The sequence below is a fragment of the Budorcas taxicolor genome, chromosome 1 (genome assembly GCF_023091745.1).
Source record: "Budorcas taxicolor isolate Tak-1 chromosome 1, Takin1.1, whole genome shotgun sequence".
Classification (NCBI taxonomy): Eukaryota; Metazoa; Chordata; class Mammalia; order Artiodactyla; family Bovidae; genus Budorcas; species Budorcas taxicolor.
In genome coordinates, this window is record NC_068910.1 from 52,492,158 (window position 1) to 52,517,472 (window position 25,315).

Here is a 25,315-nt window from a genome sequence, read left to right on the forward strand (position 1 = left end):
CAGAAAGCAAAGGATAAAAAAGTTTGGCAACAAAAATAATTCCAGTGAGGGCTTCCTTGTTTGTTATGATGCAAAATAGACGAAAGAAAAACTTTTCACGTGTCACCTTAGTGGAACTAGACAGCTCCATGAAGACACATCGAGCAACGAAGGACTGTGAAAACCTGGTCACCTGTGGACACAAGTGACCTGAAGAAAGCATCTGCATCCTCTAAAGGAGGAGGGAACAGACAGGAGGGAATGGGCAGGGAGCCGGGGAGGCTGCCACGAGGGTCTATGGAGGCGCCTTTTCTAAAGTTTCTGAACCATCTTCCTGTGGCTCTGAGAACAAGCCCAGCCCAGCACAGGAAATGAGCCAAACAGCTTTGTAACTTCTCTTTTGGCCCTCTGATACACTTACTCTTTTCTAATAGTGCCTTCTTTCCCCAAGAGAATATTCAGGCCAATTTTGTTTTTTGGTTTTTTCTGTGTTAGTGAGAATTATAAACTAGCAATTTGGGATACCCCTAATCTCACTGAGTATCTTCTGTTGGTGATGGTACCTTGAATAATAAGGAGGAGGAACTTAAGTGCCATTTACACAAGAGTCAAACAAGTCCATGTCATATTCTGATGATTCCATATTAATAGAAGTCAGCTATGATATGTAAAAAACTATTTTGCCAAGGTTTCAACTACTGAACTTTAAAGCAATTTCAGTATTGCATGTGAAAGTCATTTATACTGAAGTAACATGCCTTCATGTTTTCTACATACAACAACAAAGTAAGATTTTTTTAAATATACATATATTTTAAACCAATTAGCTCCCTTTACAATCACACCTTCAGCCCCACATTTAAAAATATAAACCCAAACTGTCAAATGAAAACAACAATGGACCAACTGACAGCATCATTTAAATGAAACAACAATTCAAGAAAAGGTTAGCATTAAAACTTTGAAAATAAGCATAAACAGATTCACTGGAATGCTGCTCGGATGTCTGGTATGTTCAGATATGAGCCTCACATAGAACAGACCCCACTGGGGTCTCAGACAGCTCCTTCCTCTCTCACTTTCTCATTCCACGATGCACGTCTGTGCATTCCACCAGGCAAGTCTCACTGAGGTTTATACAGCACTGAGTTATCCGAACAGCACAGACTAGTATTAAATACACAGACTATTCCAGAATTGGCATATGCTCCCAACAATTGTTTTGTGTACTCCCTGAATTATAAAATAGTCCAATCTTTTAGGAGCATAAAAATGAAAGGGCTTATCATATCTAATCATACACATTGTGCATTAAATGTTACTAGGTTAAGACAGTAAGGTAAAAAAAAGGACAGAAGGGTACAGTAAATTTTCTTTAAACAATTCCATTACATTAGACAGTACTGTTAATGACATGTATTTATTTTAACCAGATTATGAAAAAAAGAAAAAATTTTTTACCAGAATCTGTATTGATTTCTTGGAGAAGTTAGTAATAAAACATTAAATATACATATTCACTTGAATATTTGAAGAATCTTTGGTAGCAATTGTTTCTTCCACATTATAAGATTTTTCAAAATAAATGTCAAAATTAATTTACTAATCAGCAAAAGAAAGATAAATTATGGTTATTATTCTTTTGGTTTTCCTATAAGATATATTGAACCTGACTATTAACTTGCATTAATCATGCACTTAACACAGGATCTGTTTAACTTATGTACACATAAAATGAGAGACTAGTACTAGGAAGAAATTAGACAGCAATGGGAATCAATGACAAAACATAACAATAACAACTGTTCTTAAGGAATTTATTTTTAAATTAAAAGATTTACAATGTTTTGATTATGCAAAATAGCGTAAGGAAAATCAAACCAAATCAATAAACCAAAAGAGAAAGATAACTTAGTTTTCTTGTATATCCGTACTTAAACCATTGTTGTAAGCATCTGATGTTCCAATCACGTACTTAAGTGTAATAATTTCAAACGTTTCACCAGTGGGTTTAATTTCTCATTTTCAACTTTTATGAACTGTAATGTAATTTAATTCAAATTCTATTATACTTAGTGTTTACACTGCAACAGCAGCAAATCGCCCAAGTTCAATCAAGTGTGGAACTGGGGCACAGCTTCTAGCTGCAGACAGAAATTATACACTGCATTCAGCACAGTAGAGGACGTTATAGTAACCAGAGCGTAGAGTTTAGTACACTTATTGCAGGGTTGGTATTTCTTTCCCTTTGAACTGAACCAGCTGAGCTTCTGAGCTGACATATTACTGCTGTGGATAGTAAGACTGCTGTGGGGGCTGAGGGAAGGGGTATGAAGGCTGCTGGGGTCCCGGGTACGGAGCCTGCCCAGGGCTCTGGTGATACACTGGTGGATACGGCATATTATACTGGCCATACGCATAAGGATTGTAGCCCATGGGCATGGGCATTTGGCAATACCTGATGGGAAGAAGAACAAAAAAAAGCTGCATCGGTAAACCAAATACTAGAAAATGAACCATACAGTAATTATTCTAAAATGAAGTTTTTTTCAAGAAAACCACATTTTCCTCTCTTTCTCAGTCTATTAGAGAACAGTGGAGAGGGAAAAAAACAGCTGTTCCTAGGTACTTGCTAGAGAAAAGAGTTCTATCCTGTTATTAACTGAAATGAAAGAAAAAAGTACTTAATACTACCCAAGTAAAGACTCTTGAAGGAAATAAGATTAAATATTCAACCATCACCAAGAATAAAAACAGAGACTCTTCATTTTACTGTGGCAATCAAAGTCCATTTCTGTTTTACAAGATTCAATGTTTACTGTAATGCTCATAGATTCATACTGGTTTCACAGGTTTAACATTTGGAAGATACAATTTACTTCCTAAGTCTGGCAGACACCTTAAAAGGAAGTTAACTGTCTGGATTTTTAAGATTACAAAAATAACAAAGACAGCTGATCTTTAAGTATATGCCATAATTAGGTAGATTCCTGGTTCAAGAGCTGATAGGAATGTCAAGACGTCAGAGTACAGGTATGTGAAGAAGGCCTTATCAGTCTTGCTAAGTCCAGAAAAGGCACCTGTTTATCACCTAAATAAAGATGACCAAGGAAGCACATTCTGAATTCCATACCGAAGGTATGTTTACTATAAACCCAACACGTAAAAACTAAAAACAAATTAAATAAACCTGGGAAATGGCTATTCAACTGCTCAAAGTGACTATAACTCACTGCATTTCTATGTGAGCTGACAATGTAGTCTATGTGGCACCTCCATTCAGAGAATGGGTGACCTTGCTTTTAAAAGACTAACCAGAGTTAGCAACATTAGCCAATTCACTAGGACATACAGAGTTTCAGTCTTACCCAGGATACCCTGGATAGGTGGGGTATGGGGGTCCTTGGGCCTGAGGCAGGGGAGCTGAACCAGGAGTCTGTGATGGAGCTGGTACAGTGGTCCCAGTGCCTGCCGGAGCCGGGGCTGGAGCTAGAGCCGCAGCCGGAGCTGAAGCAGGAGTTCGATTTGCTGGCAGCACAGGAGGTGGAGGCCGGGCTGGGGGCTGGGGCTTAGTAGGCTGTAAGAAAAAGTCGGCACTGACTACAACACAGGTCAGCTTTCTGTCAAATTGCTATCAATTAAAATGAATGAGAGTGTACGAGAAACTCCAGAATCCAACTGAATGTATTTCTAATTCCCATTCTTTAATGTGGGCTCACCACTCCAGGAATGTACCACAGCTGAAAAATAATTCTCCAATTTGTGGATATTCCATTGCACTGCTCTTTTCCTGATGCCCAATATTTAATCATTTACTGCTCCCATCTGTGGTCACACATTTGAGGGAGGAGGAAGGAACGGGTCAGATAGCGTTTTTCTCTCTTATCTCCTCCTGGCCCCATGATTTTTCATATTAAAATTTCAAACACCAGAAAACTTAAAAGAGTACTATCATAAATAATCACATAATTACCAATTAAATTTATTAATTATTAACATTTGGCCAATTCTGCTTTACCTATAATTATATTCTTATATTTATCTCTACATATTTGCAGGACCATTTGAAACTTAAGCTGCAAACTTGAGGACACTGGACTTAAAGATTTCAAGTATACAAGTCCTACTATTCTCCTATATAATCACAATACCATTTCACCCTGAGAAAATTAATAGTTACTCCAAAATTAATAATTATTCCCTAGTATTACTGAGTATCCACCCTACATTCAAGTTTCCTTATTTTTCATAAAAACACCTATAAAAGTTTAAACCAAGATCCAATTGAGGTTCATGTACTACATTTGATTATTGGGAGTCTTTCCTCTCTTTTAATCTAGAAGCCCTCGCCATCTACCTTTTCTCTTTCTATAATATTCGCCTTTAGAAAACCAAGACAAGTGTCTCAAAGAATGTTCCTGTTCTAGGTTGTCCAAGTGTTTGCAACAGCACGATTTAATTTATGGTTTTATCACTGTCTTTGCTATAAACTGGAAGTTGGTTCCAAAGACTTCATTAAACTCAAGGTAAACATTTTTTAGCAAAAATTCAGAAGTGATCCATAAATAAAGAATGCGTATTCTTCATACTGCAAAACATCAGAAGGCTGGTCACCTGATCAAAGTGGTGCCCACCAGAGCTCTACAAGGTAAAGTCTGTGTTATCCTTCACAGCTAGCAAAGTGTCACAAACACGTAAAACTTCCATCTTAGAAGGTAATGGTTGCTTACTGACCGGCATGGTTCTTGGTGCTGGAGTTGGCGGCGTCGGTGCATGCCCCCCAGCTGGAGAGGACTGATACGTGGGTGTTGGGATTGAAGGAGCACTCGGTTCTCTGGCAATGCTTTGTTGCAAGTCCCTTATTAAAGACAGAAGCATTAGAAATTAACACAATTTGTGTCCCTTATTAAAGACAGAAGCATTAGAAATTAACACAATTTTTGTCCCTTATTAAAGCCAGAAGCATTAGAAATTAACACAATTTTAAAAACCAACATCTGTAAAATCCAGATATTTTTCTTTCTTTTCTTCATGTATGAAACACAGAAAATAGAATCAAAACAATGATAGTATTTTAAAATATACTTTATATTTCTGTTCTTGGCAAGAACTAATTGAAATCATCTTTCTTCCTACTACTAAATAAAATAAAGTTAGTTTTATTCGATTTCTGAAGATAAGGGGAAAAGGTAAACTTTTCCAGAGCCCATAATTATAGCCAGAGTAAGGAACATGTTAAACTGAGCAAGCAGTCCTAAGAAACTGCCCTCTCTCTAGTAAGAGGTCAGCCCCTAGATGAGAAACTCCTAACATAAAAATCTAAAAATGATCAGAAAACCACAACTGTTTACAATCTCCTACCTAATATTTTAATCACTGTATATCAGTGTTTACAGAAAACAATGGAAATTTCTTGATGAAAATTTTCTGAAGATATCCAAAACATGGCACTGAGATACCTCATGTTAAAAGATACCTCACATAGGTAATCTCATTAAAGACAGACGTTGAAAGCACCACTAAAATACAGCATCAAAACTTTTTTAAAAATTTAAAGACTCCTCCAACAGTAAATTGGAATCTATCCCCAAATCCCGATAAACAAAACCCTAAAGTAAAATACACTCTTATGAAATATTTGGTACTGATCAACTTCTCACTGTGCTGATTCACAAGCACGGAACAACAAACACAACATGCCCTCAAGTGTCTGCGGCAGGCCCTGCTGTCCTGATGGAACAATTCCAGCAAGTATCCCCAGACCACACTTTCACTCTCTAAAACAATCCCAGTTGAAAATAAATTAGACACTCCATATATAAAAAAGATGAACACACATTCATCAAGAAATCACAAATACTTCCTAAATGTTTATAATCCGTAATAAATGCTTACAATATAAACTACAAGCTTTTAGCCCATATTAAAATTTTAAAAGGTCAGATTCTGAAACATTTAGTATATGTGTGTCTGTATATGTATCCCATATATAGTAAATATAATACATTTAATAGTTTAAGTATTTTACTCATCTATAATTATCTTAATAATTACCTAATTAGTTGAGTATATTTAATCATAAATACAATATCTAACACAAATATAGATATAAAACGTCTTTCTTTCCTTTGAAAAACCAGACACGGTTGCAGTAATTAACACATTTAAAGGACAAATGAGAGTTTCCTAGCCACTATATGAATTTCCTAGCCACTATATAAATTTCCTAGCCACTATATAAAACAAAGCTAGTAAATCACAGATCCATCTTTATCTGTTTCATGAACTGGGCTTCTCTACTAGACTGAATCTGAACCAAGAGTTCAACATCCTTGGGGGCCAAGGATGGGAACACAATCTGAAAAATAAAATTACAGACTACTTGATGGTGACTATAAAAATAATTCAGAATCTCCATAATTATTTAAATTTGGTACAATTTTACGAAACGGAAATATATTCACTTGATTCAAAAACTGACAGACCACTATCTACAAATTCTCATTCCACCATTCACTCCCACAAACACACAGACACTATACTATTCTTTCTTATGAACCTGTCCAGAGCTTCCTGATCAGAAATAAACCAATCCAAATGTTCATTTTTATTTTCTCCCTTTTTACACAAAAAGCATATTTTACACTAGTCTGTAACCTTATTTTTTTAACATAAATTATTCATCTTAGAGATTTTTGTATATTGGTAAATAGAAAACATCCTTTAAAAAGAAGCTGGATTAAATAATGTATGGGTCTGCAATTCAGACCTTACTGTGTCCCACAAAAGGGTTGCCCCACTGTGCACTCCCACAGCAGAATGAGACTTGCTCCCCAAAGTGTGCCGATAAAGCACGCTATCAAACTTCCAAATTTTGACAGTCTGAAAAATGCCATTTCAGAGTACTTATATTTATATTGAATGAGGGGAGGTATTTTTTCATATGCTTAACAGTCACTTTTATTTCATCTGCAGAATTTCTGTTCACATCCTTTGCCAATTTTTCTATTGGGTTTTTTCCCCTCTTCATCAGTATCTCAGAGTTCTTTATAAATTTGGTAAATTTGCCTATTGTCCCGGGAATAAGTTTCAAACACTTTCCACCAGCTTATTACATTTTGACTCTGCTGATCATGTTATGGTGAACTTACTCTTTTTTCTTTAATGGCTTCTGGATTTTATGTCAGAATTACAAAGACCTTTCCTATTCCAGCTTTACTAAAAATTTCTCTCATTTTCTTTTCATTTCATTTTATACATTTCAAGTATGATCTGTTTGGAACTTATTCTGTTGTAAAAATAACTTTCATTTCCTAAATGACTAGGCACTTGTTTCTTAACTTCTATGATTTAGGATTTTTTTTTCTTAAAACACTAAATTCACTTAATGATTTAAATATCTTCCTATCTTCTGTCTTTAGTCTAATGTGCCAGTACTGTGTTTTAATTAGAGACAATATTACATATATTAAAATCTGGTAAATTAGTTTCCATTACTGTTATTTTTATGCAGTTTTTCCTGGCTATTCTTGACTTTTTTCACCTTGAGCTTTAGAACAACTTGTCTACTTTTAAACGAGTATGTGGTTTTTTTTTTAAATCAAAATTATGTTGAATGGATAAATTTATTTAGAACTGACATTTTCATGAAGCTGTCTCATCCTATCTAAGGACATGATATGTCTTAGAACTTGCTCAAATCCTCTCTTGTGTCCTTGAATAGTGTTTCAAAGCTTTCTTCATACAGGTCTCATATATGACAAATCTATTCTTATGTATTTCACTTTCTCGTGAATATTTCCCTCCACTGTATCTTCTATGTCTTTACTTGTATGAATGCTATTGATGGCTACAAATTATTTTCACAATCACCAATTCTTTTATTATTTGCAGAGTCTGGCTGCTGATTCTTTTAGGTTTCCAAGATGCACGATCATAAAGTCTGTAAACAGTGACAGTTCACGATTTTTGTATCTCTCATCGCCTTTTGCCCAATGGTGCTGGCTGGTGCTGCCAATAGAACACTGAATGACAGCACTGACAGGTGGCGCTGGTCTTTAGGGGGAATGTACATAGTTCCTCATGCTTTTTCCTCATCTGTGAAGACCATCTTTTTCTCCTTAGGTGTAAGGATACTAAACCAATCACTGTATTCATGGAATAACCACCCACTCCTTGGTCATGCTCATGTTCCTTCATTAGTTAATATCCCGGAGAATACAAACGGCAAGCATTTTATTTAGAACTTTCACATCCATATTCATAAATAAAACTGGTCCGAAGACTGCTCTGTTTTACTCTTTTCAGATTTACTTACTACTAAAACTAATTTGGGTTTGTTTTTAACCTCTAAAACCGTTTTTAAAAGATTTTAAATATTTGCTTTTTAAAGGTTTAGTAGAAAAACTGATAACAAATGGCCCTGCTCTGTCTTGGGGCTGGAAGGAAGTAGCTCTTAAGCTCTCCCCATTCTTCTACAGGAAACTGTTTTAAGCACGGACAAATGAGAATAATGGTGAGGTCATCTGAGGGGCTCAAGAAAGGCTCCTGAGTAGTAGTCTCTGGGTTCTTAATATTCATCGCTAATGACCACCTGACTTTGAATATACCTGAAGGACAGGCTGGCCGGATATAAAATCTTTGTCTTATATTTGCTTTCCTTGAGTTTGAATAGCAATCATTCCATTCTCTTCTAGCATGCAGTGATGCCAGCCTAGGTTTTTTTCACCTTTTTATAAACTGAGCTGATCTGTCTGCCTGACTGCCTTAATAGGATTCTGCCATTTTCTTTTTTAAAGAATATTTATTTGGCCAGACCATGTGCATGTGAGATCTCAGATCCCCAAGCAGGGATCAAGCCTATTCCCCCTGTGTTGGGAGCACAGAGCCTTGACCACTGGGCCACCAGAGAAGTTTGGTCATTATCTTTGAAGGCTAGTAATGTATATGCCTTAATACAAATAAGTGTTAACAGTTCTTACTCGTTTTTCCTGACCAAATGACGTATACCCTTTCAACAGGACTTATTCTAAGAATATTCTTGAGTAATGTCATTAAGTATTTGTTCTGTTCACTGTTTGGGATTTTCTTCTTTGAAGGGAATTCAGTTTTACGTATGTTAGATCTTCTTTGCCCACCTTCTCTACTTTTTTTTAATCCTGTTCCTTGCTCTGGTTTCATTTTCTTTGATTCCTTCTTTGCTACTCTTTGCTCCTGTGTTTTCTTCGCTGTCTTTTCTTGCTTTGGCTCCTCCTCATTTCATCTCACATCTGTGATGGTTCTGTTCTCTTCCAATTGTGCCCTAAATCCTGACACTTCATATTTTATGACCTCTTGTTTTCCTACCATCTTCCTTGAGTACTGGCTTTGTTCGTGGTAATCCTTAGTGATTGTTTCCTAACCTTTTTTTTTTAATTCACAGTAAAATTTCACCTGTTCTGTGACAATGTTATTCTGGTGAATGTTCTTCATCTATTAGTTTTGTTAAATTTTGCTCTCTTTCTCATCTTAATGGGTACAATGCTGAGCCGGCTCTCCATTACTCCACGCAGAGTGAGTCGTATGTTGCTTGCCCAGTAGGCCCTATAGAAAGTGCTTTTGCTGACATTTTCTGAGCTGTAAATCCTCTCTCCCTCATGCTGTGCCTGCAGCTCCATTCAAGGACCCCATCTGCCTCTTCAAGGTGAACTGCTCGTGTTTACTGGCATTCCCTGAGATCGTCACGTGAGCTGTGCTGCCATCACTTCTGTGACATCACTATTCTCCCTTCATCTAGTTTGTGCTCCTTTACATCCTGTTGTTCTTGAATCATGCAGCTGGTTGTCTGTTGCTTTGTAAACCACCACAGAGGAAATGAAGGAAATTGCTAACTCACACTGCCAACCCACCACAAGGGTATCCACATGTGATTTTTCTAAAAGAGGTAGCAAGAATATAATTTTTTTTTAAGAAAAATACTTCAAAAGTACAATTTGATACAGAAAATAAACTTACTTTAAGAGCTCATCCCTTTCTGTCTTCCGTGCAAACACTATATCACTGCATTTGTTCTGGAACCTGACAAGTATTTCAGTCAGCTCATTGTAAAACTACAAGCAAAGAACAAACATCAGTGACAAACCAGAACAATTTTTAATCTAAGAGGAACACAATTTAAAGCTCATTTGTCAATAACAGTTAAAGAACTAAAACCCTCAGCATGAGAGACAGTCACACCACTTAAGTCCAGTACCTTATTGTTAAATATGACCTAAGATATTTTGAAAAAAATAAATAAAATAATGGTTAGAAAGTGCTGTCACCAAAAATTCAGTGACAAGTTAAGTTTCATGATTGTGAACAAGTTCCCAATTCCTAGAAAAAAATCTACTACATAATAAAAACAACCTATTTAAGTGGAAACATTAGATTTGCATGTTCATTTCAGAAACGCAGGCATCATTTCAGAAACCTTTCGAAGGATTTCCAAAAGCACTCTGGAGAGTTTTCTCAGCTTACCTATTTCAACAAAGCATTTTAAATCAAATTAAAATGGCATTTTACTATCCTCTCTCTTTGGAAGGTTTTGGCAGTATTTCTATGCTCTCTTTAGAGGGTTTTACATTATACCTACTGTATTAAAATCAAGATAACTTTATTCAGTCATCATTGTGGAGTTAAAGTACCAAAAGGAATTATGTACTTGAAAAACTTAAAAAATCACTTGCTCCCCAAAATTGGTCAAACCAAATATAAGCATTTCCCCAAAAATATTTAAAGGAAAGGCTAGAAAATACTGAAACATATTCAGTAAGCACTCTAAGACACAAGCATATCACAAATTTATCATCACCTAAACCATCAGCAGAGACTATGAAAGTCATACCAACCCCCTTCCCCATCACGTATCAGCTCTGACTACAACTCCTATTCCCTCATAATTCACTCAGATTGGCCGACTTTCTATCATGTAACAAAGTATTGCTGATTTTTGCTAAATCTTGCTACCTGAAATGAATGAATACGCATACTCATTCTGCAAAGTTCCCATGAAATCCACCACCTTCATTAAGCTTTCTCCCGCTTATAACAAAGCTCTCGGGGGCCAAAGTCATGAAAGCTAAAGAATTCAAGATGAAGAATGATTTGGTCCAATTGGAAATACCAATTAACTTCTCAAACTATATCCTCACGGCCACACTGGTCAGTTAGCTCTTATTTTTTGTGTGCTTCATACCTTTGTGCCCTCCTTCAGATTAGCCACAAGTTCAACAAAGTTGTCATACGCAGCAGCTAAATTCTTCAAGACTTCTTCTCTTAAATTGGCTTCATTATTAGATTGTTTCATTTTTGAAAATTCCTGGTGTGAGACCTTATGAAAAGAAAGATTTATGCAGTTATATATATTTATGAAATTAATATCACTCATGACATTTTTACTGATACTTTTCCAACTATGAAAATCACCTATGATTACACTGAGTTATTATTAGATATTTACCTAATATATTCCCTTTGGAGTAGCACAGTACTTTATAGCTTTCCATTAGTAAAATTACCCCAAATTCAGTGGGCATGAAAATATAACCAACGGTTTACAGGTTTCTGTTAATATGGAATACTTGCCAAAAACACAATCCTAAATAGATAGATTTAGCCCAGATTACCCCTCCTGTATACAGATGATCCCTTCTGTAATTTTTTAAATAAAAATCTTACTGAAGTATATAAACATTACCTGAATATTTTTAAGAAGTCCTTCCTGTTTCTTTAGAGATTCCTGGACTTTAGTTGTGAGACCCCCATAGATTCGATCCAGTTCGGTAACAGAAATAGCTTCTTCATTTATCACACCATCTTGAGCCAGAGCAGTCAGAAACTTGCTCGTCATGTCAAAATTCACTGATTTCAGGTCGTTCTCCAGCCCCTCTCTTTCCTTCTTTACTTCATCAAGATTTGTCAATAAGGATTTTAAGACATTCACCACCTATACAATTTAAAAAAACTTTTAGCTTAATTGCCCAAAAAACCAGAAGCCAATTACCAGAAGGGAATTATACAAAGGTTCACCAGGGTCAGGGAGAGATGATTTCTCAGAGAGCCAAGTATAATTCAGACATCAGGTTTACTTACATACAGACACTGCTGTACCTTTAGTGGTTCAGCCTGCAATGGCAGCAGCAATAATGAAAACAGATTTACTGAACATTTATCATGCGCCAGGCACAATCCTAAACACTTCACAGATCTAATTTAATGCACTCCTTACAATATCCCATAGAGTATGTATTTATTACCTCTATTCCACAGATGGAGAAACAGAGTCTCAGAAAAATTAAGTCACCGGCCTGAGGTTACACAGTTACTAAAGGAGCAGAGGTGAAACCTGAGACCTAAGTCTGCCTGACTCCAAACCACTCTCTAACCACATTTTTTTTTTCTTTTATTTTTACTCTATTTTACTTTACAATACTGTATGGTTTTGCCATACACTGACATGAATCCCCATTCTAACCACATTTATACTTTACTGTGTCCTCACGATGATGTAGAGGAAGGTGTGTTTTGTCAAGAGATACCCTATTTTGCCAACATAGTGAGATTGAGAGAGGGAGACATGGAGATAAAAATAGAGATAACGATACATGGAGACAGCACTCAAGAGGGGGAGACAAAGAGAGAGACAGAAAGCTCTAAGTCATACACTGATTTTAAACCCTGGGAGAGAAAGAAGGGGTAGGTCCTATCTCTCTTCACATCATGAGTTCTGCCTCTCATTCAGTCTCTGCCTAACAGCCACATGAATCATAAATGCCTAACACCCGTATGTGGTAATAGTGTTTCAGGGTTCAAGTGCCTGCCCTCTAAGGCCCTTGTGAGCTGCTCCCTTTCACTCACAGCTCTTCACAGTTCACCTGGGCAACCCCAAGCCCCCATTCTGCTTGACCAAGAATGCTCAGAGCAAGAAAGTGGGCAAAGAAGGGACCGTCCAAGAACCCCATCTCCACCCCTGACTCACTTCTTACCAGCAGCAATTTCAGCCCCAAAGGTCTCCTCATCTACTGCCCGTGCCTAAGAAGCTGCCCTGCTCTGCAGTCCATGCCCTTAGTCATCAGCTCCTTGACAGGAGGGTCCAGGGCGACCTTCCCATGTGGAAACCGAAACCTGAGGAAAAGCCTCAAGTTTCTTCTACATGTCAGCCTCTGGTAACCACCGTTTATCTCCTAGGTGTCCTCTCTTAAATGCAGAGTCTCTTAACATGTTCTAACGTGACTCCCAGAGGTCTAAGAAGCATCAAACCACAGACACTCTAAAAGGAAGAAGAGGGCAAAGAATCACGGCTGGATGGGCACAGCAAAGTCTATTAAAGGGGCCTAGCAGAATCTGACGTTAGACAAGCAGGTCAAAGTCTTGCTTGCAAATGACTTCCAGGACATATTACTAAATGAAAAAAGGTACAAAAGCATATACACTGTATGTCGCATTTTCAATGAGAAGGGAAATCAGAATATAAAGCTATACACACACATAATATATTCTGTATATCTGTGTGCATATGTATTTTTCACAAATACAAAAGCACTAAACACAGACCAGACACTAATGAATACGTTATGTATACAGAGCAGATGGGAATAAGGTGGAAAGAACAGGGCTGAGAGTTCTCTACAGGAACCTTCTGAACCATGAACATTCTTCTACCCATCCAAAACACAAAATTAAATCAAAACTGCAATACAGAAACGAAGGAATCTAGCTGTCCAGCAAAGTGAAACATGATGACATAGAAAAAATATTTCAACTCTTTGATTATACTCCCTTAGTGAATATCATGGGCTTTGTTACCGTATAACCAAGGACAGTTTACCTGGAAAATTCATCTGCAAAACAAGAATAATAATAGTACCTATATGTCAGGACAGTTGGAAAGACTGAAGTAAGTCCATATAAGTGCTTAATGTAATTTCTAACACAGGCTAAGTGCTCCATAAGTAGGAGCCATTATTATTAACTGTTGGTTATGTCTCACAGTTTAATTCTCTACTTTGCATGCACTGTGGACTAAAAAGACTTAAGCATATAAGCACTCAGACAAGAACAGAGGAAAAATGAGAAACAGACCAAGAATTAAAGTGTCCTTTATTCTGCTGAATTATAAGGATTTCTATAATCATGTAACACAGTTTGTGTTGGGGGATACAGTAGCATATATATTCGAAAAGGTTTTGATAGCTTTACCTCTTGATAAATTTAGATTGATAATGGAATCTCAACCTTTAACCCTATGTGAAGGTTGCTTGGCCATTAGGAAAGTAAGAAATGTCATTTTCTTCTATACATATGTTATGCCTAACAGAAGTTCAAAAATTTTATAGAAGTCAAGTGAAATAAAGCTAGGGGAGAAATAGGAATATGCAGAATTAATTTTTTTAAAAATAGTCTAGTAAATAAAGCTGAAAGTCAGGACTATCTTGAAACAGACTGTGTTATCTAGTATAGAAACTAACATCCTCTCAGTACCTAAAAACAGCCGCCCAAACAGAACAAAGATAAATAACTAGATAGTTGGCCTCTTCAGAAAGAAAGAAAAAACAGCCCTACCCATTATGCTTGGACCTCTTAATAAAACAGGTACCTTGTATCACGTTAATAATCAGCAATTCAAATGGCTGGGTGTTTCTCATAAGAACTCTGGCTAATGTGTCATCAACTGTGGTGACAACTATCTGAAGGAGCTTTAATAAATAAATGATGCTTGCCTTTTCTGATAAAGACACATGATGAATGAATATATACAGCACTGAAAATTGTTGGTTACCTCCATGCAGAAAATCTAGTTTCAATAAAATAACTTCATACTGATTGTCAAACTTTTCTTCCCCTATGTAATACTGTTCTGGATTAACAGAGCAGCTATTACAAATTTTAAAAAAAATTTTTTTTCCTTTTCTATAGAGAGCAGAATCAAAGAACGAAAGCCATGGAAGTTCTGAGTTGTGTATGTGACACTAAAAAGAAAAAAGGGGGGACATTAAAGAGAGTTCTAATAAAATCCAAAGAAGCCAGAACATGCTGCTGTTCTATGGGTGTGCAGTCTCCTCTTTACAAATTTAATATTTCAACCACCTTCCTTTTCTCCTCGACATCCTCAAAGCATCTGACTTCACAGTGGTTGTTCTCTCTGGCCCCCAACCAGAGATCCAGGGTCTGTGCATATCCCCTGACACCGTTTTCCCTTCACTTCAGGGGCCGGTTTCCACTCAACCTCTGGTAGCTGCTCTGCATACACTCACTCAATATTCTCGGATCCTACTCCTGTTCACCTTTCTGCCTGTCCACTGTTCTCATAATGTGCCAATGTCCTAAGAAGCCTCCTAGACAAGGGGCTCCAAATGCTGGAACGTTGAGAATTCCGTCACCTAAAGCCCCCAAACGTCTCAGTTTCTACCTGTATCCCGGTTTTCTCTGTGTATGTCTCCTCTCCTACGCCTGCTTGTGAATGGGGAGTTGAGGGCTGGCCATCATGTGTACCGAGCGCAGTGCCTTACACTCTTGGCTGAATGAATACATGAAATGCTTCTGAGCAAAGACAGATAAGAAATGACAATGATAACTTCTGAGAACTACTGTCACAGGAAATTCACCTTTTTCAAGAAGCTTTCAGCAGTATCTCCTGCCCTTTGGCTTACTTTCCTGTGTGCTTCAGGGCCCCTATCTCACCTCACAGTGATCAGTCACACCCATCCCCTTAGGGTCTCAGCCAATCACGCTCCCATGAGCCTGTAACCAGTAGAAATATCATGCCAATGTGATCCACTTATTAACATGCACACCTTGACAACCCTCCCTTCAGAGGTAGTCCCAGGGAAATATGGTAGAAGGTGGCATATAGAAAGGTGCAAGAAACAAAGAATGTGGTCAGAGGAGTATCTGGCCAATCCAGTCCTTCCCCCTCAAAGAAGTGCCTTTACTTTCAAGTTGCTCCCTTTTATCAAATTTGAATTAAACACTGTGAATATATACAGCACTGAGCTCACAGAGGAAACATTCAATAAATGGATAGTAATATAACGTTTACACAGTGTATATATATCATGTCGCTCTAAACACAACCACCTCCATGTACATCATTTTTTTTAAAAAAGGTCAGTAAGAAGAAAACTGGGCAATTCACTGTGTGTAATGGCTTGAACATAGCTGTCAGACGCGCCGGCCACCCACATCAAAGCGCACATCCTCACCTCACTGCCCTGCATTGTCTTCGCCGGGTTAGCAGAAGGGATGGCGGCATTCAGCTCCGGCTCCGGCTTACACAGAAGCGCAATGGTGTCTCGGTGAGCCTGGTAACGCTCCTTCACCTGTCCATCTGCTTGCACGGCTTTATCCAAAACGGTTCTGAAGTTGTTTCCCTCTGTAGAAGAAGAAAACAATGTTACCAGAGCACAGTAATGGTTTTAACAGTGAAGTACAGAAGCTGGTTGTACTTTCAATTTTGTTCCCCAATTTTACCTGTCTCCCTGCCAGCCCCAAAGCACCAGATGACAGAAACTGAGCTCCTGTCAGTCTTTGCATCTCTAGTGTTTTATAACCTTAAAACACCTTTGTGGTTACAATCCACTAAATAAAAGCCAACTGACATTAATCTTTTTCTACAACTCATGAATATAGAAAGATAACATTCACTCCAAAAACTGTTACAACTTATTTCAAAAATGTTCCTGTCTCAAAGGATCACTCTTTAAATCTGACTTATAAGAAAAGCAGATACATTTTTAGAAAATTCACAATAGTATTAAATACTTTTTACAGAGAAATAAAGCAAGTCTAGATATCATTTATCTGAACAAGCACAAAATCTTTATAATCAAAGTCTTAAAAATAATAATTTGGCCTCAGGTTAATTTAAAACTCATCTTTTACTACCTGGTAGTATCACTACTATGGAGAAGGCAATGGCACCCCACTCCAGTACTCTTGTCTGGAAAATCCCATGGATGGAGGACCCTGATAGGCTATAGTCCATGGGGTCGCTAAGAGTCGGACATGACTGAGTGACTTCACTTTCACTTTTCACTTTCATGCATTGGAGAAGGAAACAGCAAACCACTCCGGTATTCTTGCCTAGAGAATCCCAGGGATGGGGGAGCCTGGTGGGCTGCCGTCTATGGGGTCGCACAGAGTCAGACATGACTGAAGCGACTTAGCAGCAGCAGCAGCAGTATCACTACTAAATGAAATGAAATCACAACACCATGTATTTATATAAGATCTCATTTATCTTTTTTTATAATATGCAGAAAGCTTGGAACAGGAAGTAAGAGTTACAGGATCATTTTAATATTTTCACTTTCTTAAGAGTCTGAACTTATCATGGTGAATATCCTTGTTATTTTTTATCTTACATGGAACTGAAGCAAAACACGTGGATTTTCATATGGAGCCTAATTCAATCAAGCAAAAATTGTGGATACAAAATGAGAACTTACTCAAGTGAAAGTCACTTAGGGACATTTTTACCTGTTCTTAAAGGCTTATAAAGTTCATTGGATGGCGTTCTTTGCCAACGTTCCTTGAATTTTGCCCTTAAATCATTGTCAGTTGCTTCTTCTTCATCCAACAACCTTAATGACTTTTAAAAAGGAGGCAAAGCAACAGTGAAATATCATTTCTGGTGTAAAAAACTTTAGAACATTTTTAAAATGATCATACTTAATATAGGTGAGAATTAGTGAGCTAGGGCTATTCCTACAGTACTGGTTAGAATATAAATTAGTACAATAATTTCCATTGTAAAAATCCAAGTCATAATATACTGAACAAACATCTTGTAAAATTTAAGGCTAAGTTAGCCATTACCTTACTCAGTGAAATTAAGAGGACTAAGAGATTATGTACATCCATATACCAAAACTACTTTTAAATGATTTTTTTTAAGATTAAATAAACAGAAAGCCTTTAGAACTTTGAAGCCATAAACAAAACAAAGAGAAAACTGATTAAATCATACAAATAAAAGATTTAGACGTCAACCCAATACAATAAACTGAAAATTAACATTAAAAAAAAAAGCCTTTCAAATGCAGAGCTGAGAAAACAAGACAGTAGAGGCAGAAACGTAAGAAAGTGCTAATCCACCAATGGACTCAAGTGCTAGAGTCAATGGTACCTGTTAATGCCTGACCGTTTAGAGCAGAGATCTGCAAATCATGTGTCAAACGTTAGAGTAAATATTTTAGGGCTGGGGACTACAGTCTCACATATTCTTTTTTTTTTTTTAATAACTGTTTTCTAAAAGTGGTAAAAATCATTCTTAACTAGTGAACCATATAAAACAGGCCACAAGGTGGAGCTGGCCTACTGTCCATACTTCACCAACTCCACATTCTCCAGTGGCTCAGAGTGTACATTTAACAGGAGACAGGAAACACAGGTGGGGCTAATATGAGCAGGAGATCAGATCAAAGGCACTATCTTCCCTCAAATGGGGACTTCCAAATAGATGACACTCAGTGGATGAGTATTTAAAGGAAAACTGACCAACTCAAGGGAATCTGACCATCTGAACCCTGGCTCTATATAGAAAAGAAAAGAAGTATCACCTCAAGATTCCTAATCAAAAGCCTGAACTTAGGGCTGGAAACGACTACCTGTATGACACAAACTCCTAAAATGAATTTCAAAATAAAAGATTAACCACACACACACATACACACACACAAAACCCTCCCAAAAAAGCTTTAAAATACAGGAAACACACAAACAAAAACACTGAAATAAGAGGAAACAAACCGGTATGAGAAAAAATCAGGAAAAAATAACAAATCACAGAACCAAACCACAAAGACTACTGACCCTGAGAAAAGATAAAGAATATAAACTAAACATATTTAATATGTTTTAGAGTAAAAGTATGACAGGAGAAAGAAGATGAGAAGAACTGAAAAAGAGCCAAATAAAATTTCTGGAAATTAACGAAGTTATAAAATTAGGAAGCTAATTGATAGCTAAAAAACTGCTGGAATATAACTGAAGAGAACTAGTGAACTGGAAGACACACCAGAAGAAATCAGGCAGAAGGAAGCACAGAGCAACAGAAAACACAAGTGGCTGGAAGACCCAGAAAATAAACTGAGAAGATTCAACATCAGAGATGGAGAAAGACATAATAATGACAACTGGGAAAAACCAATATTCAAAGAAGTGAAAACTAAGAACTTTCCAGGATGGATGAAAGACACAATTTCTCAAATTCACTGAATCCCATGGAATATCAAGCAACTTAAATAAAAGAAAACCCATGCCCAGACACATCATAATAAACTATAAAAAAGAAAAGTAAGTATACAACTTTCATGCTGTTAAAAGGGGGGGGGGGGGTGAGAAAAAATGGAGGGAACTCAATAAAACCATAAAAAGTGAGGGTGAGGAGATACCAAAGAAAGAAACCAGAAATCAAAAGAGAAAGAGAAGTGTTACAGAAAAATATGGTTCTAAATATATGAATAATTTAACCCTCCAGAAAGAGATTGTCAAGCTAAAAGTAAAGGAAAAATCTTATTACCATATGGTATTTGCAAAAGACACAATCACAAAAACACACAAGTTGAAAGTCACACACACAAGAAAACTACAGACCAGTATCCCTTATGAATATAACTGCAAAATGCTCAACAAAATACTACCAAACCAGATCTAGCAGCACATTAAAAGAATTCTACACCATGACAAAGTGGGATAACCTAGGAATGCAAGGGTGGTTCACACTGAAGAATCAGTTAATGTAATACTTCATATTAGTAGAATGAAGGGAGAAAATCCATGTGATTATCTTGAGACACAGAAAAAATATTTGACAAAATCCAACACCCTTTTATGATAAAAACACTCAACTAATTAAGAACGGAAAGGAACTTCCTCAATCTGAGAACAGCCATCTATGAAAAACTTAGTAGCTTGACAGTGAAAAACTGGAATGTTTTCCCCGAAGATATCAATCAAGACAAGTCTGTGGACTCTCACTGCTTAAATCAGGATTGAACTAACTGGCGCAATTACAGTAAGAAATACAGGGCATCCAAGAGTGGAAAGGAAGAACTATCTCTAGTTGCAAATGATGACTTTTTATATGAAAAATCCTAAGCAATCCGTAAAATAACTATTAGAGATAATAAACAAATTTAGTAGAGTTGCAGAAAACAAAATCAACACACAAAATCAGCTGTATTTCTATACTCTCTCTAGCAATGAAGAATCCAAATAGGAAATTAAGATAATTCCATTATAACAGCATCAAAAAGAATAAAATAACTAAGAATCACTTTAATCAAGGAAGTAAAATATTTATAAAGTGAAAAGTATAAAACACTGCTGAAAGAAATCAAATGGAAAGACAGCCTCCGTCCATGGACTAGAAGCCGTAATACTGTTAAAGATCAGTAATATTCCTCAAACTGATCTAAACATTCAATACAATCCTCATTAAACTCCTACTAATTTTGGGATTTACTACATATAAGGTCAAATCAAATCATAGTAAGATACCACTTCATAGCCACAAGGATGGCTTCTTTCTCTTTTAAGACAATTATGAGGATTAGCAGGGATGTGAAATTTGGAACCTTCATACACTGTTGGTAAAATGTAAAAGGGCACAGCTACTTCTGCAAACCAGTTTCACAGTTCCTCAAAAAATTAAACACAATATTACTGTATAACCCAGTAATTCCACTCCTATGTATATAACCCAAGAGAACTGAAAACAGGTGTTCAAACATAACCTGTTCACAAATAACAGCATTATTCTGAAAAACCAAAAAGTGGAAACATCCCAAGTATCTATTCCTGATGAATGGATAAATAAAATACTTAACGATACATCCACACAATGGAATATTTAGCCACAAAAAGAAATGAAGTACTGACAAGTGCTGTGACATGAATGAACCTTCAAAAGATGCCAAGTGAAACGGGCAAGCTTAAAGGCATGATTCCACTTATCTGCAATGTCCAGAATGAATGAACCTATACAAACAGAAGTCAGATTTGTAGTTGCCAAAAGCAAGGGGAATGGGAGAAAGAGGAGTGACTGTTAACTAGCACAGGCTTTCTTTTGGAAGTGATGAAAATGTTCCAGAATTAGACTGTATTGGTGCTCATACAATATTGTGAATGTACTTAAAAACCACTGGATCGTACACTTAAAAGAGACCAAAATGGTGAAATTTTATATTATGTGAATTTTACCCCAAAAAAAGAAAAAAGACACATATAGATAAATGTAGGTGATTTATGAAAAGAACCAATTAAATATCCTTATTGTGGAAATGAAAAATGGGGGGGGATGCAATAGAGCAGCTGAAGAACACAAAAGGCAGGGCTACACAGGCGGTCAGTGAGCTGGGAGGCTAGCCTCAGACAGCCCCCCCGGAGAACAAGCGCCAGAAACGTCAGAAGGCACTGCCATCAGTCTAGCAGGAATTCATTAGGAGAGAATGGAGAAAAAAGAATAGCTGAAGAAACAGAACCCATGAATCTAAGATGGAAAGGATCCAACAGATCCCAAGCAAGAAAAATTTATCATTTAGAAAATACATTAGCGGACACTTCAAATTATCTGAAAACCAAGACTAGAATTAAATTTGCTACCAGAGACATAAACACTCAAAAACATTATCAGCTTCACAACTTAATAACTTATAAAATGAAACTACAAGTACAACAAAGAGAATAATAATGAGTCTAACTCATAAGGCTGTTAGAAGATAAAATAAATAAAAATACCTCATAAGAGAGGCAGAAAACACATATACCATACACACTAATAAAGCCAGTTTTTCCTTAATTATGAGATGAGATTTTTTTCACATTGATATTTGTTTTATTTTAGTTAAGCCCTTAAGTAAACCTGGAAGGTATATATTCTCATTCCCAAGGTTCACACTATCATAGTATATAAGTACTCTGTCTTTGCCCCAAAGTATTTGGAAACAGTGTAAATACAACTTCCTCTGATAGTTAACTGAAAGATTGAAACAACATGGATTAAAGCATTGATAACAGAAGTCACCTGAAAGAGACATGACTCCTCAACTGTCAAAAAACAAAATAACCAGTTTGAACACATTTATAGTTAAAGAAACAAATGTATCAATTAGTAGAACGAGTCAAAAGCACCTTAAAAGCAGAATAGCATTGGCAAATAGTTGACTTTAGCCAACAAACGTTAGTGCTACATTCCTATTGATAAAATGCCCTTGCCATCTGAAGATGAGCATGGTGGGCTTGGAAAACATATGATGGCCTAACTTCCTTAGTCTGATTCCTTGTTCACCAGACACTGAATCTTTCACAAGAAAAAAAAGTCCTTAATAATGAAAAAGTCTGAACAGTTTGTGTGATAGTAATTTCCCACAATATACTAGTTTCACACAATGGTCATGTAAGTTTTATGAATGCGCACTTATATACCCTTAAGACATATGAACCCATTCTCACTCAGAATTCCTCTTGAGGCTGAAGGGCAGACTATGGGCCCCAATAAATTCACCTGAATGATGAGTGCTACCCTGTGAAACCACAGGAAGAAGCCTCCTTTCCCAATCCCTGCTGGACACCAAGGGGCCAAAGAGTATTTTATTTACCTGAAAAGCAAACCTCTTAAAACATACCTCGTCAAGGATTTCTCTATTTCTTTGTAGAAGTTCAGGTAGCTCTTTGATCAACTGATCAACAGTCTGGATGCCTCCCTGTTCAATCACAGATGTGGACTTGGTCAATATAGACTGAGGTACGGTATCTCCAGATATATCTTCAATTGCTGCTGGAAGATTAAGGGAAGCTAACACCCTGAAAAAATGAGATACTATGTCATCTAAAGGTCTAATCCTTCTTTCAAACACTAGCAGCGGAGTTATCACTCCAAAAAAGTGGATAAGCCCTGTAAATGGAAACATAAAGCAAAGACAAAGGAAGAACAGAAAATCAGGAATTGATAAAATTAAATAAAACATCATTAGAGAATTAAGTTAGATTCACAATTCAGAACTGAGCACCAAAATGTTTAAATGTTACATTAAAATATACTAGATACCTTTGGCTCACTGGTTAAACTTCACTTCTTTCATCCTAAGCAATTAAAAGTCCAAAACTCTATTTTAAAAATGCGATCTTTTATCACACTCCTGATTGATATACTGTCAGTGACCAAAGAGAAATAATACACTAAATAGTTATAATTTCACATCAGTTCAGTCACTCAGTCATGTCTGACTGTGATGCCATGGACTGCAGCACATCAGGCCTCCCTGTGCATCACCAGCTTCCATAGCTTACTCAAACTCATGTCCATCGAGTCGGTGATGCCATCCAGCCATCTCATCCTGTGTTGTCTCCTCCTCCTGCCTTCAATCTTTGCCAGCATCAGGGTCTTTTCCAGTGAGTCAGTTCTTCACATCAGGTGGCCAAAGTTTTAGAGTTTCAGCTTCAACATCAGTCCTTCCAATAAATATTCAAGACTAATTTCCTTTAGGACGGACTGGTTGGATCTCCAAGCAGTCCAAGGGATTCTCTTAAAAGTCTTCTCCAATACCACAGTTCAAAAGAATCAATTCTCTGGCGCTCAGCTTTCTTTATCGTCCAACTCTCACATCCATACATGATCACTGGAAAAACTATAGCTTTGACTAGACAGATCTTTGTTGGCTAAGTAATGTCTCTGCTTTTTAATATGCTGTCTAGGTTGGTCACAGCTTTCCTTCCAAGGAGCAAGTGTTTTTTAAGATCATGGCTGCAGTCACCATCTGCAGTGATTTTGGAGCCCAAAAAAATAAAGTCAGGCACTGTTTCCACTGTTTCCCCATCTATTTGTGATAAAGTGATGGGACTGGATGCCATGATCTTACCTTTCTGAATGTTGAGCTTTAAGCTAGTTTTTTCACTTTTGACTTTCACGTGCATCCAGAGGATCTTTAGATCTTCTTCGCTTTCTGCCATAAGGGTGGTGTCATCTGCATAACTGAGATTACTGATATTTCTCCCGGCAATCTTGATTCCAGCTTGTGCTTCATGCAGCCCAGCTTTTCTCCTGATGTACTCTGCATAAGTTAAATAAGCAGGGTGACAATATACAGCCTTGACGCACTCCTTTCCCAATTTGGAACCAGTCTGTTGTTCCATGTCTGGTTCTAACTGTTGCTTCCTGACCTGCATACAGGTTTCTCGAGAGGCAGGTCAGGTGGTCTGTATTTCCATCTCTCTCAGAATTTTCCACAGCTTACTGTGATCCACACAGTCAAAGGCTTTGGCATAGTCAATAAAGCAGAAATAGATGTTTTTCTGGAACTCTCTTGCTTTTGCAATGATCCAACGGATGTTGGCAATTTGATCTCTGATTCCACTGCCTTTTCTAAATCCAGCTTGAACATTTGCAAGTTCACAGTTCATGTACTGTTGAAGTCTGGCTTGGAGAATTCTGAGCATTACTTTGCTAGCATGTGAGATAAATGCAATTGTGTGGTAGTTTGAACATTCTTTGGCATTGTCTTTCTTTGAGACTGGAGTGGAAACTGACCTTTTCCAGTCCTGTGGCCACTGCTGAGCTTTTCAAATTTGCTGGCATATTGAGTGCAGCACTTTCATAACATCATCTTTTAGGATTTGAAATAGCTCAACTGGAATTCCATCACCTCCACTAGCTTTGTTCGTAGTGATGCTTCCTAAGGCCCACTTGACTTCGCTTTCCAGGATGTCTGGCTCTAGGTGAGTGATCACACCACTGTGCTTATCCAGATCTTGAAGATCTTTTTTGTATAGTTCTGTGTATTCCTGCCACCTCTTCTTAATATCTTCTGCTTCTGTTAGGTCCATAACACTTCTGTCCTTATTGTGCCCATCTTTGCATGAAATGTCCTTTGGTATCTCTAATTTTCTTGAAGAGATCTCTAGCCTTTCCCATTCTATTGTTTTCCTCTATTTCTTTGCACTGATCACTGAGGAAGGCTTTCTTATCTCTCCTTGCTATTCTTTGGAACTCTGCATTCAAACAGGTATATCTTTCCTTTTCTCCTTTGCCTTTCACTTCTCTTCTTTTCTCAGCTATTTGTAAGGCCTCCTCAGACTACCGTTTTGTCTTTTTGCACTTCTTTTTCATGGGGATGGCCTTGATCACTGCCTCCTGTACAATGTCACAAACCTCCATCCATAGTTCTTTAGGCACTCTATCAGATCTAATCCCTTGAATCTATTTGTCACTTCTACTGTATAGTCCTAAGGGATTTGATTAGGTCATATCTGAATGGTCTGGTGGTTTTCACTACTTTCTTCAATTTAAGTCTGAATTTGGCAATAAGGAGTTCATGAT

General features: G+C 37.2%; 1 protein-coding gene across 2 annotated transcripts in view; it reads right to left on the reverse strand.

The window, feature by feature from the left end:
* Positions 1-1,785: 1,785 nt before the first annotated feature.
* The window catches only part of PDCD6IP (programmed cell death 6 interacting protein), a 71,179-nt gene continuing 47,649 nt past the window's right edge, over positions 1,786-25,315 (reverse strand). For both annotated transcript variants that reach the window (XM_052640548.1, XM_052640491.1), the window contains exons 10-18: positions 22,626-22,803; positions 17,476-17,587; positions 16,200-16,369; positions 11,696-11,944; positions 11,195-11,329; positions 9,973-10,067; positions 4,714-4,837; positions 3,348-3,556; positions 1,786-2,437 (exon numbers count right to left, since the gene is read on the reverse strand). In XM_052640548.1, the coding sequence (XP_052496508.1) occupies positions 2,263-2,437; positions 3,348-3,556; positions 4,714-4,837; positions 9,973-10,067; positions 11,195-11,329; positions 11,696-11,944; positions 16,200-16,369; positions 17,476-17,587; positions 22,626-22,803 (1,447 nt within the window). In that variant the 3' untranslated portion in view covers positions 1,786-2,262. The remainder of the gene's footprint in view (positions 2,438-3,347; positions 3,557-4,713; positions 4,838-9,972; positions 10,068-11,194; positions 11,330-11,695; positions 11,945-16,199; positions 16,370-17,475; positions 17,588-22,625; positions 22,804-25,315) is intronic.